Here is a 17,178-nt window from a genome sequence, read left to right on the forward strand (position 1 = left end):
ACAGCCGTGCAGATAAGATGCCTGTCATCTCGACCGCTAGTGATACGAGGCCGTTGGGATCCAGCACGGCGTTCCGTATTACTGTCCTGAACCCACCGATTCAATATTCTGCTAACAGTCATCGGATCTCGACCGACGCGAGCAGCAATGTCGCGATACGATAAACCGCAATCGCGACAGTCTACAGTCCGACCTTTATCAAAGTCGGAAACGTGATGGTACGCATTTCCCCTCCTTACAAGAGGCATCACAACAACGTTTCACCCGGCAACGCCGGTCAACTGCTGTTTGTGTATGAGAAATCGGTTGGAAACTTTCCTCGTGTCAGCACGTTGTAGGTGTCATCACCGGCGCCAACCTCGTGTGAATGCTGTGGAAAGCTAATAATTTTCATTTCACAGCATCTTCATCCTGTCGGTTAACTTTCGCGTCTGCAGCACGTCATGTCCGTGGTGTAGCGATTGTAATGGCCAGCAGTGCGTGTTGTAGACTTGGCCACTGTTTCTATGTTTCGATACAGTGTATCGATACGTGGAACTGTTTCAATGCTTCGGAACGGCTGTGGTTCACTGTTTCGAAACAGTGGTGTTTCATTCCGCTCCTGTCTCGGAAAACCGGACCAGATTCGATCTCGAGCCAGACACAGAAACTGTATCGTTGTTTCAAAATAAGGCTGTTTCAGTCCACCTGTGCCTGGAACGGACTAATTGTATCGAAACAGTGGTGTTTCATTCCGCTCTGTGTCGGACGAGATTCGGGCTCGGCACAGACACTGAAACACAACACACCACGTCGTGAAACACTTTCAAGAGTGTCGAAATCTTTTTGACAAGCAATAGCGTGAAGCTTAAGATATCTGAAAATAAAGTTTCGTTTCTAGCTGACTGTCCTATTCCGAAAATGGCGTAACATCTGCTTTATAAACACTAACCAAACAATAAAACAACGCATACTATTCACATTGAAAATAATAAATATGTGAAAATCATTCAGTTAAATTACACTTTTTTATAACATACGCTTCTCTGTTCATGCACGGTAATCATATTAAGAAACGCAAGTAAGCCTACAAGATTTTGAATAAAAGAAAGGGGTAGAGTGACAGTTATTAGACATATATACAAATTTGATGTAGGTATAATTGCAAACAATCTGTCTGACATATCACTGATAGTGTAATGGTGAACGGGAAGGGCTGGGAAGCATGGTGAATTTATAGTAACGGTTCGAAACACCTTGAAAGACAAAACTTTTTCTGTTATATTTAATTATTTATTCGAATTATTTGACATTATTTGTAAGTCTACAGTCACTGTGCCTATTATCCACAATGGTTCCCTTTGTGTGCATGGAAATTATCAGGATGGGTATATTACCCATACTAACGGAATGTGGGAATCCCAGTAGCATATCCGCTGTTCCTGCAGTTTGCTCCCACCTCCAATTCTGTTCGTTGGTCTTCTGTCTTCGGCTATGGCTGTCCTCAGCGAATTGAAAAGTATGAAAGTCACACGACACGAAAGCAGCGCATTTGCTGCATGAAATACGAAACTGCCAAGACGCCTAAGTGATAGTTTCATACTTTCTGCGATATGATTAGCGCTCTCGCAGATCATTTGTGTTTATATGGACATACTTATACAGTAGACATTCAAGATGATAAAATGTGTAGGTTTATTAAATTACAAATCACAAACTGTTTCACTGTTTGGAAACAGCGTATCGAAACATTACATTGTACTGTTCCATTTGTTTCGAAACAGTTACGTGTTTCTGTTTGCCCATCTCTAGTGTGTTGACGTCGTCGCTTCTCCTGGAGCGGAAGCGTCCGACTGCGGCGTCTCGTGTGTGTCGTTTCTTGCCCAGCAGTTGCCTGCCTGCCTGCTGACGCGCCGCGCTGCTAGGGGAAGTCCCGTAGCGGTGGAGGGGGTTCCCCCCCCCTCCCCCACGCACGCTGCAGCTCCCTGAGCCGGGCCCGCAGCCGCCGCCTCGCACTTCACTACTCGCACAGCGACGCCTCGCCATGGAGCACCGTCACTGTCACCGCCTGGAGCGCCGCCTGCTCTGCCTGCTGGCCTGCTTCTTCTCCAGCCTGCCTGCGGCCGCCGCTCTGGGTGAGTACCGACAGAGCCGGCGCTGTCCAGGGCGCTCCGGCCCGCTCGACCTCACCATTCCAGCTCCAGCCTCGCTGTGTGTCTCGTCTTTCAACAGGTATCAGCCGGGCGCCCTCCGCTCTTCTCTCGTGCTGTCGCTCTTTCTCAATCTGCTGCCAACTAGGCCGGTTTCCAGTGTTATTCCAGGGCCGCACAAGGTGCATGCACCGGTGCATCGCGCAGTGCAGAAGACGGCTGCGCTATGTTCACGGCGGTGCAGACCCCCCACTCCCCGGCTTTCTGCCTCTCACTCCCTTAGCTTGTGTCGCTCGAGCTGCCTGTCTCGACCTGTTTCAAAGCTTCTAGCATGCTGTCTTAGTCACTGCCAAATACTAACGTACACTAGGTGGAGAGCTTAGTTTGGTGTACCGGTACAAAAGAGATTTATATAATAACTATAATAGTAACAATTTTAAATTTGGTTTCAACACAAACGTATGTTCCTATGTGCTCTTAGTTTTATTTGCAATTATGCTACTAAGATCTGGAACAAGAGATTGGCTGACAGCAATTCTGAGAGAATTTCTTAAATTGCAATTACAAATATTACACTATCAAATTTCTTTGTCAAAGATATTTGATAGTGTAATAGGGACTTTGTCAAATGTCGTCCAATATTTGATCAAATCTAGGGCCTCGCTGTATATTTGATCAAAGAAACCGCTTGTCTTCTGTTCACTGCGATGTGATATGTTACCACATGGAGCGCTAGCATCGCTGCAGCGTTCTGTCGTCTGTAGTGTTTTTATAACCATTGCCGGTAAATACAATTGGTGTGTGCCGACAACTACAAAATTAATAGAGATGTCTGAAGCTGATGAGGCGCTTTACAACGTGAGGCACCCTGAATACAAAAATAGATTAAGAAGATTGGAGACCTGACCTAACCTGACCTAACATAACCCTCTCCTGTAGCAAGGAATGGGAGTGTTATAGTGAGCCTGTCTTCTGAAGATGTAGCAGTTCTTAAGTGAATATTGTGCTTTGTGATATGAGGATACACTTCATTGAGCACATACAGAAATGTATGCTCATCCATTCTTAAGTAATTGATGTACGACTTGACGTCTTCTACTGTAAGCTCACGTAACGAGTTTTGTTGAATGCTTTTATCGTGTCGTCGTAAAACCCACGGCTTCACCCACATTAGATTAGTTTTTCGTTCCATAGATCCGTGTTGAGGAGAGCCTCGTGGATGTGGAACATGTCGATTTTTTTTAAGCTGAAATAACAATACTAATAGTATGAATAAATACAATACATCATTCGTTTCTATTAAAAAATTCGTCTATGGAGTAGAAGGAGTTGGCCACTAGTAAGTCTTGCAGGCTCCTTTTAAACTGATCTTTATTTGTAACTAAATTTTTTATGTTTCCTGGCAAATTATTGAAGATGAGTGTTCCTGAGTAGTGGACCCCTTTTTGAACTAAAGTAAATTGGTTGGTTTGTGGGATTAAAGGGACCAGACTGCGATGGTCATCGGTCCCTTTTTCCAAATACTAAAAACACCCACAGAGAATAAAAACGAGTAACAGAATATATCACAGACGCTTTTAAGTCCTTGTGCAGATCATTTTTGTTCCTGGTATTGTATGTATGAACTGAGTTGTTTCTTGGAAAAAAGAGATATATTATTTACGACAAATTTCATTAAGAAGTAAATATACTGAGAGGCAGTAGTTAGTATACCCAGTTCTTTGAAGAGGTTTCTGCGGGAGGTCCGTGAATTTACTCCACAAATAATACGTATTACACGCATTTGGACCTTGAAAACTTGTTTGACTTCAAGATTTACCCCAAAATATTATACCATATGACATTATGGAATGAAAGTATGCAAGCTTTTTCATTTTTATGTTTCCTATGTCTGCTAACACTCGAATTGCAAATACAGATTTGTTAAGGCCTTTCTGCAGTTCTGTGGTGTGCTCCTCCCAACTGAATTTATCATCAAGTTGTAATCCCAGGACTTTTAAGACTGTCAACCTCATATGTATGGTTCCATTTTTTCCCCCACTTCTTTTCCGCATGTGCACACAATGCAATTGGAGTACGTAGAACTGCTGCGGTTAGTAACAAGGTGTTGTCAGCCATCTTGAACTTTGACGAAAAATTTGATGACAGTGTAATACCCCTCTAGCGCTACGTCAAAGATCTTTGTCAAATATATTGGACGGAATATTGGATCACATCTTTGATCAAATCTTTGACAAAGAAATTTGATAGTGTAATACCGGCCTTAGTTTGGTGTACCGGTACAAAAGAGATTTATATAATAACTGTAATGGTAACAATTTTAAATTTGGTTTCAACACAAACGTATCTTCCTATGTGCTCTTTATTTTATTTGCAATTATGCTACTAAGATCTGGAACAAGAGATTGGCTGACAGCAATTCTGAGAGAATTTCTTAAATTGCAATTAGAAATACTCGCACGCAATCTAGTTTTTGTCAAGACAAAACAGAAAAAAACCTTTCACATACACAAGTGGAACCAAACATAGAAATAATCCTCGCTGCTTCTCTGTGTAACTTGGGAAATTCTTCCTTCGGCAGATTCTGGTAGAATTGTATTTGTATTGTAAAACACATCCTTTCGGTGAGCATCGCTTTGCAAATCAATTAGTTCGAAATGTAAGTCTGAAGGCGCACTTTCAATATCCATCGAAAAAGGTTTCACAAAAACATCGAGAAGTGGCTGCAGGGCTGCAGGTAGGTAACAAAGCCAGTGTTAAGAAATGAAAGTAATGTAAGCCGTTGCTTCGAAGTACTAAAATGCGATAGGTTTTAAGAAACATGTAATGTGTACTATTGGTTTTAATGTAATGTTACACTTGCATATGTAACGCAACCTCCTTTATTTAGCTGTATGTCATATACCGGCACATTACCTGGAATCGGTCGTTAAACGCGTATTAAAGGGATTGTAGCACCTCCACGTATTTTTCGTATTTTTCAAAGCGCGCTCCTTCCTGCACAGATGCTGTCAAACAAAAACATAGTACCGTTTCGATTAGAGCGGTTATAAAAATCAGGCTGTTTTAATAAAGGTACAATTTATATCTCGCTTGCCTAGTTCAGGAAAGTGTTGCCTACTTTTCTCTGAAAGGTTGTTTTTGAGGAGCTTCAGTTTATAAGGGAATCAAAAATTCCTTGAATTGACGATGAGTGAGTCCATGAGAACGAATGTAGTTCACGATACGCACCACTACCTTCATCACATCTTGAAGACCGACAACTTTCCCACAAAGAGCCTCTTGCTGTGCAAAACAATGAACGGAAGGTAAATTCGGCATGTTAAGTTTTTTTCCGCAGTAGGCCAATAAACCGTTTCGCTTTACCGCACATTGCTGGTGCCCCGTCTGTGGTTACGGAAAACAGCTTTTCCCAAGGGAGTCCTATTCCTTCAGCTGCCATTCCAACAGCTGCTAAAATATCCGCCCCTGCAACAGTGTCCTTCAACGAAATCATGTCCAGGAGCTCTTCCGTTACATGTAGGTCGTCGTCCACGCCACCGCAAAAATATTGCTAACTGACCAGTGTCGTGGAGTCATCAATCGCGGTGGAGTACGCTGGGAACTTTTTAATTTTGGCTGCCAGTTGTTCATGCAAATTGTCAGCAATGCCGTTGATTCTCCGACGTATTGTCATTCTGGAAGGTGGTATTCTGCTGTACGCGGGAGCTAGTGTGGGATTCATTGCCTCTACTACGTCCAACACAATGTTTTTTTATTAATGGCCCGTCCATACATGGCCTCGCAGCTCTTGCTAAACGTAGAGCAACTTTGTAACCAGCTCTGAGAGTCATTTCTTCACCCTAAAGTAGAGAAAAAAAGATGTTAGAAATAATTTATGCGAAAACGAAAACTAAGAAATCTAAACAAATGTTATTTCGTTTCGCGCGACCTTTAACCAAAATATACATGCTAAAGTACTTGCAGCAAACATCGTTTGTAGATACAGAATTCTCTTCTGCAAGAGTTTGCAACTTCCGTAATTCTTCCTCTTTGGTATCCCCTGTTATATTGTTATATCACTATACTTTTCTGAATGCAATTTGCTGTAGTGCCTTTCAATAGACGATTTTCTGACACACGTAATTAGTGTATCGCAGATTAGACATTTGGCTTTATCGTCACAACGCACAAAACAGTAGGAGAGTTCCCATTCCGGTTTAAATCGACTTTCGGCAATTTTCCCTTTTTTTGGAGCAGATGGTTCCATCACATCGAGTATAGATTTAAGTGTCAGGAAGTCATTTCTGAAAGTATTTGTATGGAGTGTAGCCATGTATGGAAGTGAAACGTGGACGATAAATAGTTTGGACAAGAAGAGAACAGAAGCTTTCTAAATGTGGTGCTACAGAAGAATGCTGAAGATTAGATGGGTAGATCACATAACTAACGAGGAGGTATTGAATAGGATTGGGGAGAAGAGGAGTTTGTGGCACAACTTGACCAGAAGAAGGGACCTGTTGGTAGGGTATATCGTGAGGCATCGAGGGATCACCAGGTTAGTATTGGAGGGCAGCGTGGAGGGTAAAAATCGTAGAGGGAGACCGAGAGATGAATACACCAAGCAGATCCAGAAGGATGTAGGTTGCAGTAGGTACTGGGAAATGAAGAAGCTTGCACAGGATAGAGTAGCATGGAGAGCTGCATCAAACCAGTCTCAGGACTGAAGACCACAACAACAACAACAACATGGTTCCATTATTCCGGTAATTGTCTTGCGCCTACGTATTCCAATGTTGACTAAGCCGTCCGGCAGTGCATAGCGTGAGCCTCACTTAGCAAGCCGAGTTGAACCGATGCACTGGGCAGCCACTCGCCGCACCTCGCTTTGGACGCGCGCGGTTTTCCGCGTTTGCGCCGCCCTGTAATAGTGATCCAGATCTACGTGATTACACTGCAGTTTACAATTAAGCGCCTGGCGGAGGGTTCATCGTACCACATGCAAACTGCTTCTCTACCGTTCCATTCTCGAACAGCGTGCGGGGAAAACAAACGCTTCAATGTGAGTCTGCAGGCTTTCGTGGCCGCTGTCATTGAAGTTAAAAATCTTCTGGGTTATTAGGCCGCGTCACGTTTCTTCTAAAATGTTCGACGTTTCGACTGTCCGCTACTGCTAGAGCGCTGTCAGGGACCGAGTGTCGCGTCCACTTACACTCCTGGAAATTGAAATAAGAACACCGTGAATTCATTGTCCCAGGAAGGGGAAACTTTATTGACACATTCCTGGGGTCAGATACATCACATGATCACACTGACAGAACCACAGGCACATAGACACAGGCAACAGAGCATGCACAATGTCGGCACTAGTACAGTGTATATCCACCTTTCGCAGCAATGCAGGCTGCTATTCTCTCATGGAGACGATCGTAGAGATGCTGGATGTAGTCCTGTGGAACGGCTTGCCATGCCATTTCCACCTGGCGCCTCAGTTGGACCAGCGTTCGTGCTGGACGTGCAGACCGCGTGAGACGACGCTTCATCCAGTCCCAAACATGCTCAATGGGGGACAGATCCGGAGATCTTGCTGGCCAGGGTAGTTGACTTACATCTTCTAGAGCACGTTGGGTGGCACGGGATACATGCGGACGTGCATTGTCCTGTTGGAACAGCAAGTTCCCTCGCCGGTCTAGGAGTGGTAGAACGATGGGTTCGATGACGGTTTGGATGTACCGTGCACTATTCAGTGTCCCCTCGACGATCACCAGTGGTGTACGGCCAGTGTAGGAGATCGCTCCCCACACCATGATGCCGGGTGTTGGCCCTGTGTGCCTCGGTCGTATGCAGTCCTGATTGTGGCGCTCACCTGCACTGCGCCAAACACGCATACGACCATCATTGGCACCGAGGCAGAAGCGACTCTCATCGCTGAAGACGACACGTCTCCATTCGTCCCTCCATTCACGCCTGTCGCGACACCACTGGAGGCGGGCTGCACGATGTTGGGGCGTGAGCGGAAGACGGCCTAACGGTGTGCGGGACCGTAGCCCAGCTTCATGGAGACGGTTGCGAATGGTCCTCGCCGATACTCCAGGAGCAACAGTGTCCCTAATTTGCTGGGAAGTGGCGGTGCGGTCCCCTACGGCACTGCGTAGGATCCTACGGTCTCGGCGTGCATCCGTGCGTCGCTGCGGTCCGGTCCCAGGTCGACGGGCACGTGCACCTTCCGCCGACCACTGGCGACAACATCGATGTACTGTGGAGACCTCACGCCCCACGTGTTGAGCAATTCGGCGGTACGTCCACCCGGCCTCCCGCATGCCCACTATACGCCCTCGCTCAAAGTCCGTCAACTGCACATACGGTTCACGTCCACGCTGTCGCGGCATGCTACCAGTGTTAAAGACTGCGATGGAGCTCCGTATGCCACGGCAAACTGGCTGACACTGACGGCGGCGGTGCACAAATGCTGCGCAGCTAGCGCCATTCGACGGCCAACACCGCGGTTCCTGGTGTGTCCGCTGTGCCGTGCGTGTGATCATTGCTTGTACAGCCCTCTCGCAGTGTCCGGAGCAAGTATGGTGGGTCTGACACACCGGTGTCAATGTGTTCTTTTTTCCATTTCCAGGAGTGTATAAAGGGGGAGTTTTCTGGCGTTCGTCCTGGAGAAGTGACAGTATTGGTAAACGGCAGAAAACTCGTCCCTGACAGCGCTCTAGCAGTAGCGGACAGTCGAAACATCGAACAGTTTAGAAGAAACGTGACGCGGCCTAGTAACCCAGAAGATTTTTAACTTCAAACGCTTCACTCTTTCCGTGCGAGCTCTCTTTATTTTGTTACGATGATATTTTCCCCGTATGTTGATAGGCGGCAAAAAAAAAAATATTATAGCACTCCCAGCAGGAAGTTGGTGTTCGAAACTCCACGAGAGAATCCTGCGGCAGCGAGAAACGCCCTTGTTTTAAATACTGTACCGTATCCCCCCTGTTTCCCGATAATACGAAACGAGCTGTGCTTCTCTGAACTTTTCCGATGTCATCCGTCAAACCTACCCAATGCTTCTTGCCCCACACCGCACAGCAGTACTACAGAAGGGGGCAGACAAGCGTCGTGTACGCAGTCTCTCGAGTAGACCTGTTGCATTTTCTAAAATTGGTTGAAAACAGTCTCGGTTGCAATTTTAGTTTTTTATTCTTCAACGAAGCGTTTCGCCTTATTTAGCCATCTTCAGGTTATCTACATAGAAAACAGAGAACAAATACATGTATGTACTAATCGCGATCGCGTTGTGCAGACTTGGATAACCTATAAGCACGTATAGACAGATCAAGTACTGAAAGAGCAAATACCTTAATTTGGTATTTCCTTAGAAGAATGCTTCAGTCAGTGTAGCCGAAGGGCATCGTCGGATACATGAGGCCGACATCGCCTTCGTTAAACTCAGTAAAAACTATAAACATAAAACAGTAAAATCGTACCTTTTCTAGAGGGCCGCGAGAGGCACCGAGATCTGCATAGATATAGAAAAGGTAATGATTTTACTACTTTATATTCATAGTTTTTACCGAGTTTAACGAAGGCGATGTCGGCCTCATATATCCGACGATGACCTTTGGCTACACTGACTGAAGCATTCTTCTAGCAAATACCAAATTAAGGTACTTGCTCTTTCAATACTGGATCTGTCTAAACGTGCTTATAGGTTATCCAAGTCTGCACAACGCGATCGCGATTAGTAAATACATGTATTTGTTCTCTGTTTTCTATGTAGATAACCTGAAGATGCCTAAATAAGGCGAAACGCTTCGTTGATGAATAAAAAACTAAAATTGCAACCGAGACTGTTTTCAACCAATACTGTTAAGCACTGGTTTGCTGTATGGCACGTATCAATTGGAAGTATTTTCTAATTGTTAAGTCAATAGGTAGCAGTCTCTCGTTTGCTTTGCCGACAACATTATCTGCGTTGTTGCTCCAGTTTAAATTAAGATTGTCCCTGTGATCGTCCTAGTTTAACTTGTTCCTAATCGTAATTCCTAACTATTTACTTGAGTTTAGAGCTTTTACATTTGTGTGATTTATCGTGTAACTGAAATTCACCGTTTCGGTTTCAGTGTTCGTGTGAATGAGTTCACACTTTTCGTGATTTAGTGTCAACTGCCGCTTTTTGCGCCACACAGATATATTGTCTGTATCATTTTACAATTCGTTTCAGTGATCCGATGACATTACATGACGGTACATGTGAGCATATCTAAGAGTGTTACTCAGATTCCGTCCTAAACCGTTTACGCAGATCACGAACAGCAGAGGGCGTGCAACACTTTCCCGGGGAACACCAGCTCCTACTCCTGCATTACTCGACGCCTTTCCTCCTCCAGTCAGTACAAACCGCGGCTTGTCTGCCGGCATTAAGCATTCAGAGCCCTCTTCTTCCAGCCGCACCCTTTTCTTGGGCGACTCATCGTTGCAGACAGTCTCTTCGCAGTACGTATGCTGCCAGTAAATATGTTTTCCTCATTTTAATCGTTTCCAAGAAGTTTCTTTCCTCTCCCATTCCCAGAAGTGCTTCTTTATTCCTCATTCTGTCAGTCCAAGTATTTCGCACAGCAGTCGTGTTTCAAACCTATCCGAGAATTTGTCTCTTTCCTTAACAGCTATAAACGTGACCGTAATTCACTGCCACGTAATAACACGCTGCACGCAAAACATTTCGTGGTTGTCTTCCTTAGGTGTACCGGAAATCTTTTTCGGTGAAGCAGCTTTCACCTGTCGCAATGCTCTTTTAAGCGTAGGTACTTTAACCTCCCACATCGACCCTCGAAACAAGCATAGCTCCAGAATTCAGGTAATAACGAAATCTTGTGTTATATACGTAAGCCGGCCTGGGTGGCCGAGCGGTTCTAGGCGCTACAGTCTGGAACCGCGCGACCGCTACGGATTCACGTCTGAATGCTGCCTCGGGCATGGATGTGTGTGATGTCCCTAGTTAGGTTTAAGTAGTTCTAAGTGCTAGGGCAGGATCTCAGAAGTTAGATCCGATAGTGCCCAGAGCCATTTGAACCATTTATATACGTAAGTCGTCGACTCGGTAAAAGTTGAATCATTTGTATCACATATCGAGTAAAAAAAATGTGCGTTTTCTACACTGAGCCTGTATGTATCGTTAGCCTAGACGAAAGCCGTTTCTAGCTACTCCGGCTTTTCCCCACCAGAAATGCGACAGGAGGCGGTTACAGAGGCGAGACGCGGCAGGGTTGCCTAGTCCAGAGAAGCAGCTGACACTGACCTGGACTGACTGCTGTGCTGGCCGCCCCCGCTCCTCGCCGCTCCCCCCCCCCCCATCCTACCCCCCTCCCACCACTCCAGGGTCGTAGTGCCCTGTGTTCCGCTTCTCCTTGGCAACACACAGCGGTAGAGGTGGGCCAAACGGTTATTCTAGAGTAACCGTTATCACAGTTCCAGTTATTCTTTGATAACCGTTATCGTTAACCGTTATTAATAACTGCCAAGTTATTTTTCGCTAGCGAATACCGATAACTCCGACAGTTAAATAACGACATAGTTAGAAATTGGAATGATTCCGGAATCCATCTGTTTAGTTATCAGTATAACTGCGAGTAGTGTGAAATAGCAGGAATGTCGTATGAATCGTGTCATAACCTTAGCTTATTAACTCCGGGTACATTTTAGTTGATGTTAGAACGATTATTAGTGTTTCATATTATATGTTTGTAGGTTATCGGTCGCTATTAGAAATATTATCTTCGCAGCTGCGACTGAAAGTACGCGGAACTTCGCCAAAGCACTGTTTAAGTAAAATGTTAACAACGTGCATTTTTAAGTATGAAGTAATATGTAAACTGAGTACTGTAGGTTAAATTCGAAGCTTAATTTCTTGTGCTGCTCACATAATAGAATAAAGTGTACAGCCTTATAATACAACAAAAAATATACGTAATGTGACAGATTCGTTTACTCCTGTGCTGTAAAAGCTAGTCCTATTGGGGAAAGTGTCAGTACGCTAATCCAAGTTTTATGTCAGATTTGCAAACTGCTCGATTTCTCCAGCGACAGCATGTTTATAACATATGAAGACATGCAGATCGAAAAGGTTGACAGTGTTACATTTCTGGGACTACAACTCGATAATAAATTCAGTTGGGAAGGGCATACCACATTTTTTTAATTTTGTTATTTCATAAGGGAGCATATTCTGTGGGAACTTATCAAACGTAGCAAAAGTTTTTCGCATGTAAAAGCGTGTAATAAAAATCGTTTGTGGTATCAATTCAAGAACATCATGTAGGAACCTGTTCAAGGAACTTTGTATTCTAACCACTGCTTCCTAATATATTTATTCCTTTATGAAATTTGTTACAAGTATTTCCAACCAATAGCTTAATACATAATATCAGTACTAGAAATGGGAACAGCAATCTACATAAAGACCTAAAATTACTTACCTTGGTCCAAAAGGGGTCCAATATTCAGGAACATGCATTTTCAATAAACTGCCAGCAAGTCAGCAACCATTAAAAACTTGGTTTCAGATAAGGCACGGTTTACAGTGTGTTTGAAAGACTATTTGATACAGAAGTGTCTGATTCCACCCGTCATCAATATGCCGGAAATGGCTAATTTAAGTGTGTCTATGACGTCACTACATACACATGGCAACAAACATGAAGATACATATAAATAATACAATAACATTTCCCACCAAAAATACAATCAAACCAATGGGACAACTGCGGGAAGTTGGGGGTTTTAGGGTGAGGACAAGCTAGTAAAAAAAACACACCATGATCCCAAAACACAAAATGAAGAACAAAAAGAAAAAAAAAATTTACAGCATTCTGCTACACCAACAAAAATCTGCAGGAACCGGACACTTCCCTTGAACAATATAGGTCAACTATAGGTGACCATACCAAAACACCAATACCCACAACTAAAAGTACGAAAATTGGAATCAGACATTTCCCTTGACCTATATAGGTCAACCTCAGATGACGATAGTAAAACATCAACACACACAACTATGAAAATGGGAATCGGTCATTTCCGGTGACCTATATAGGTCCACCACAGCTACTGATGCCAAAAAACCAACACCTACAACTGCGAAAAATAAAACCACAATCCCAAAAGTCTACAAATCAATCATCCCTACATAAATTAAATCACATTCAATACATCATAAATACACAAAACATCACAGCTAGAAAAAAAAAATTAATTACCACCAGCAAATTCCGGCACTGCAACCTAGAATTACAGCCCCCCCCCCCCCCCCCACCACACACACACACAAACCAACTCATAAACACCGTGCCGTAATGACATTCACACACCACAAAACCTTTACGTCGAAGCAGACGGGTGGAATCAGACGCTTCCATCGACCCCTCCTTCTACTCTGTAGATGAATATCGTAACAGAGACTGATAGACCAGCTTAGGTAAAAATTCTGCTATATTTCAGTTTTGACAGCACTTGGTTGCAACAGTTAAGATCGGGTATTCTGTGTACGATAAATTTATTAAAAGTACGTAACTGTGTTTTATTCTGTCAGTGTACCAATTCTGTAAATATTAGCAGTTACTGTGATATATTCACATATTTTGACAATCTCCTGACAAATGATGAGGATAATAATTATTATATTCCACTGTATTATGTTATACTTTCTGACATGTTATTTGTCATTCGCGATGGCCAGCGGCTATTTCCGTAGCAGTACGAAAATATTTGTTCGCTCCAGTTACTATCCTCTCTGGAAATATCACCTGGAACTACGACCTTTAACTGGAGTCACCGAGTCAGGAACGTCTAGACACACAGTTATTCCGTTACCAGCTTCCAGGTTATCTGTGGTGGTAGCCCGATAACTACCAGAGAACTAGAACTACGAGCCAATAACGATAACTGCCAGAGGAGAATACCGGTTTCTGACAGTTATTTCCATAGTCGCTCGAATTCCTAAGTAACTTTCCTTCTACTACCCGTCCAAGCTAAATTAACACGTAAGGCGGTGGCTTAAGTGAACGACCGTACTTGTTAATGCCAGTACTGCAGCTCCTATCAGCCACGGCTCGGACATTAACTTTATTTAATTGTTTATGCTAAAAGTAACGAAGGCCCACGAAATAGTACACAGTTCTTATCAACAGATGGCGCGCAGTCTCACAGTTATTCCCATGGTCTATAGAACGCCTTCCAAATGCGCAGTACGATCTTCGGTCAACAGATGGCGCGAGGCACTGTTGACACTAAACAGTTATTGAAATAACTGCCAGAATCAGAGGAACGGTTATCGCAGTAACCGTTACTTCTCAGTAACCGGTTATTTCTATCAGTTACGTTATTTTTTGCCACCTCTACACAGCGGAGGCAGCCACCCAGGGTCCTGCACGCAACTCCAGTGCTCCAGTGCTACAGACCTGCCTGTACACACGCACAACGGTCGGCGCCGGGGCTGACAGTCTGACTCAGCCAGTCGCTGACTCACAGCGGCCCAGCACGGAGGACAGGCTGACCGCTGCAACTCCTGCCGGTCTCATATACAGGGTGTACAAAAAGGTACGGCCAAACTTTCAGGAAACATTCCTCAGACACAAAGAAAGAAAAGATGTTATGTGGAGATATGTCCGGAAACGCTTACTTTCCATGTTAGAGCTCATTTTAGTTTCCTCAGTATGTACTGTACTTCCTCGATTCACAATCGACATGTGTGGGCTGACGAGAATCCGCACGCAATTGTGCAATAACGTCATCGACACAGATTTTCTGTGAACCTTTGGGCAGGCATTGTTGGTGATGTCTCGATTGGGCCCCATGTTCTTCCACCTACGCTCAATGGAGCACGTTATATTCATTTCATACGGGATACTCTACCTGTGCTGCTAGAACATGTGCCTTTACAAGTACGACACAACATGTGGTTCGTGCACGATGAAGCTCCTGCACATTTCAGTCCAAGTGTTCGTACGCTTCTCGACGACAGATTCGGTGACCGACGGATTGGTAGAGGCGGACCAATTCCGTGGCCTCCACGCTCTCCTGACCTCAACCCTCTTTACTTTCATTTATGGGGGCATTTGAAAGCTCTCGTCTACCCAACCCCGGTACCAAATGTAGAGACTCTTCGTGCTCGTATTGTGGACGGCTGTGATACAATACGCCATTCTCCAGGGCTGCATCAGCGCGTCAGGGATTCCGTGCGGCGGAGGGTGGATGCACGTATCCTCGCTAACGGAGGACATTTTGAACATTTCCTGTCACAAAGTGTTTGAAGTCACGTTGGTACGTTCTGTTGCTGTGTGTTTCCATTCCGTGATTAATGTGATTTGAAGAGAAGTAATAAAATGACCTCTAACATGGAAAGTAAGCGTTTCCGGACACATGTCTACATTTCTTTCTTTGTGTGTGAGGAATGTTTCCTGAAAGTTTGGCCGTACCTTTTTGTAACACCCTGTATACAGCAGGCGTCGCGTAACAACGCATTTTCCTGTGTTCCACCCGCAAACTAGGGGAAAAGGGGGATCAAAGGTGTTTTTAATTTATTTTTTTTATTTTGCGTATGGCAATACAGCGACAGTATTTTATATAAGTACAACAATATGTAAACGAAATGTATAAAACAAAACGATCTGTAAGTAGTACATGTGTAAAAAACAAGCAATAGCACAAAAGGATAAAGTAGAAACACCCGAGACAAAATAACTACACGTTAAGAGCTTGGCAAGCCTGACTAGAAGCTCATTCATACATTTAAAGCTCAATATCTGGAGTCCACAGCCAACCCAAAGCAGAGGGTTTCACATTTGTAACCTCAGGGACAGGTCCGGCGTATCCTCTTAAAGGGGCTTTCCTCAGTAATGTGGCGGACGCTCTGTTGTGGTTCTCCACAGTCACGGGCTGCTGAGTCGCACAGGCCCCACCTGTACTCGCATGCATTGCGTCTTACATGGCCCCTTCTGATACGGTTTAATTTAGTCCAGCTGTTTTGAAAATATGTCGCTATTGAAGCCAGGACTGCGGACAGAAGTAAAGGAAGCGTAACAGCATCAGCATTTTCGGAAATTTAACCTCTATGCGGGTGCTTGAACCTTTTTTTCTAAAATAATTCATTAACCGAAGCTTTTTTCAAACTACATCTATGAAAACTGACATTTAACTTCTCTGTTACAATTGGAAAAACAAACCACACATGTCTGTATTTTTTGATGTTCCGTCCCTAATGGCGTGAAATAGAACATGAAAATACAGGGTGAATCAGGAGCGAAGGTGTGATAGTGCTGGCCATAGTGGTTATGAGAAAAACGTCGTACGAACGTACAGCGGATACGTGAACACCTGTACTTACTTGGGAACGGTTTATTACTAAGGGGTTGGACGACCCCCCCCCCCCATTTGACCGCAATGCAGCTGCCATTCTTCTTGCCATACAGCCATACAGCCATACAGTTATTGTATAGTCTCCAGTGGAATGTTATGCCACTCTTCGATGAGAACCTCTTGTAACTCCTGCAGTGACGAGGGAGGCGGAAATTCGCTGCGGAGTCTGCGCTCAAATGCCGCCCCCAAGGGTTCCGTAGTGTTAGGAGTCCGGGGACTGGACCGTGCTGGCCGGGGAAGAGGCTGCAGTCCAGCCGCACGCCCCTCACACCACGACCGTACCGTCCTGGCTGTGTGGGTGGGTGCGTTATCCTCCTGAAGTGTGGCATCGTCGTCGGGGAACAACATTTGAATCGTGGGGTGCACCTGATCACCTGAAATGTCCACATAACCGTTGGCTGTAGCACTGCCTTTCAGAGTAATAATGGGACCAGCAGAGTACCACGCTGTGGCCGCCCACACCGTCACACTTCCGTGATTAACTGTTGAGCAGCCAGGAGTGTAGGCTTCTTTCGGCGCTCTCCAGACGTAAACCTAGCCCAACATAGGAAATAACGACAACGTTGACCAGTCGGACCGTATGACGTGTTTCAGCCGTCCGGGATTTATGCTGCTGACACCATGTCATCAGATGCGAATAATTATAGGCCTATTTCGCTTACGTCAA

At 44.6% G+C, this 17,178-nt stretch overlaps 1 protein-coding gene across 3 annotated transcripts in view; it reads left to right on the forward strand.

Annotated features, from left to right (window-relative positions):
* Positions 1–2,002: 2,002 nt before the first annotated feature.
* Positions 2,003–17,178, forward strand: part of LOC126143485 (uncharacterized) — a 131,094-nt gene continuing 115,918 nt past the window's right edge. For 2 of the 3 annotated variants that reach the window (XM_049915405.1, XM_049915406.1), the window contains exon 1: positions 2,004–2,211. In XM_049915405.1, the coding sequence (XP_049771362.1) occupies positions 2,024–2,211 (188 nt within the window). In that variant the 5' untranslated portion in view covers positions 2,004–2,023. Of the gene's footprint in view, positions 2,212–17,178 lie in introns of all 3 variants that reach the window. The other variant, XM_049915407.1, reaches the window with a different exon arrangement.

Source organism: Schistocerca cancellata, unplaced genomic scaffold (genome assembly GCF_023864275.1).
Source record: "Schistocerca cancellata isolate TAMUIC-IGC-003103 unplaced genomic scaffold, iqSchCanc2.1 HiC_scaffold_808, whole genome shotgun sequence".
Classification (NCBI taxonomy): domain Eukaryota; kingdom Metazoa; phylum Arthropoda; class Insecta; order Orthoptera; family Acrididae; genus Schistocerca; species Schistocerca cancellata.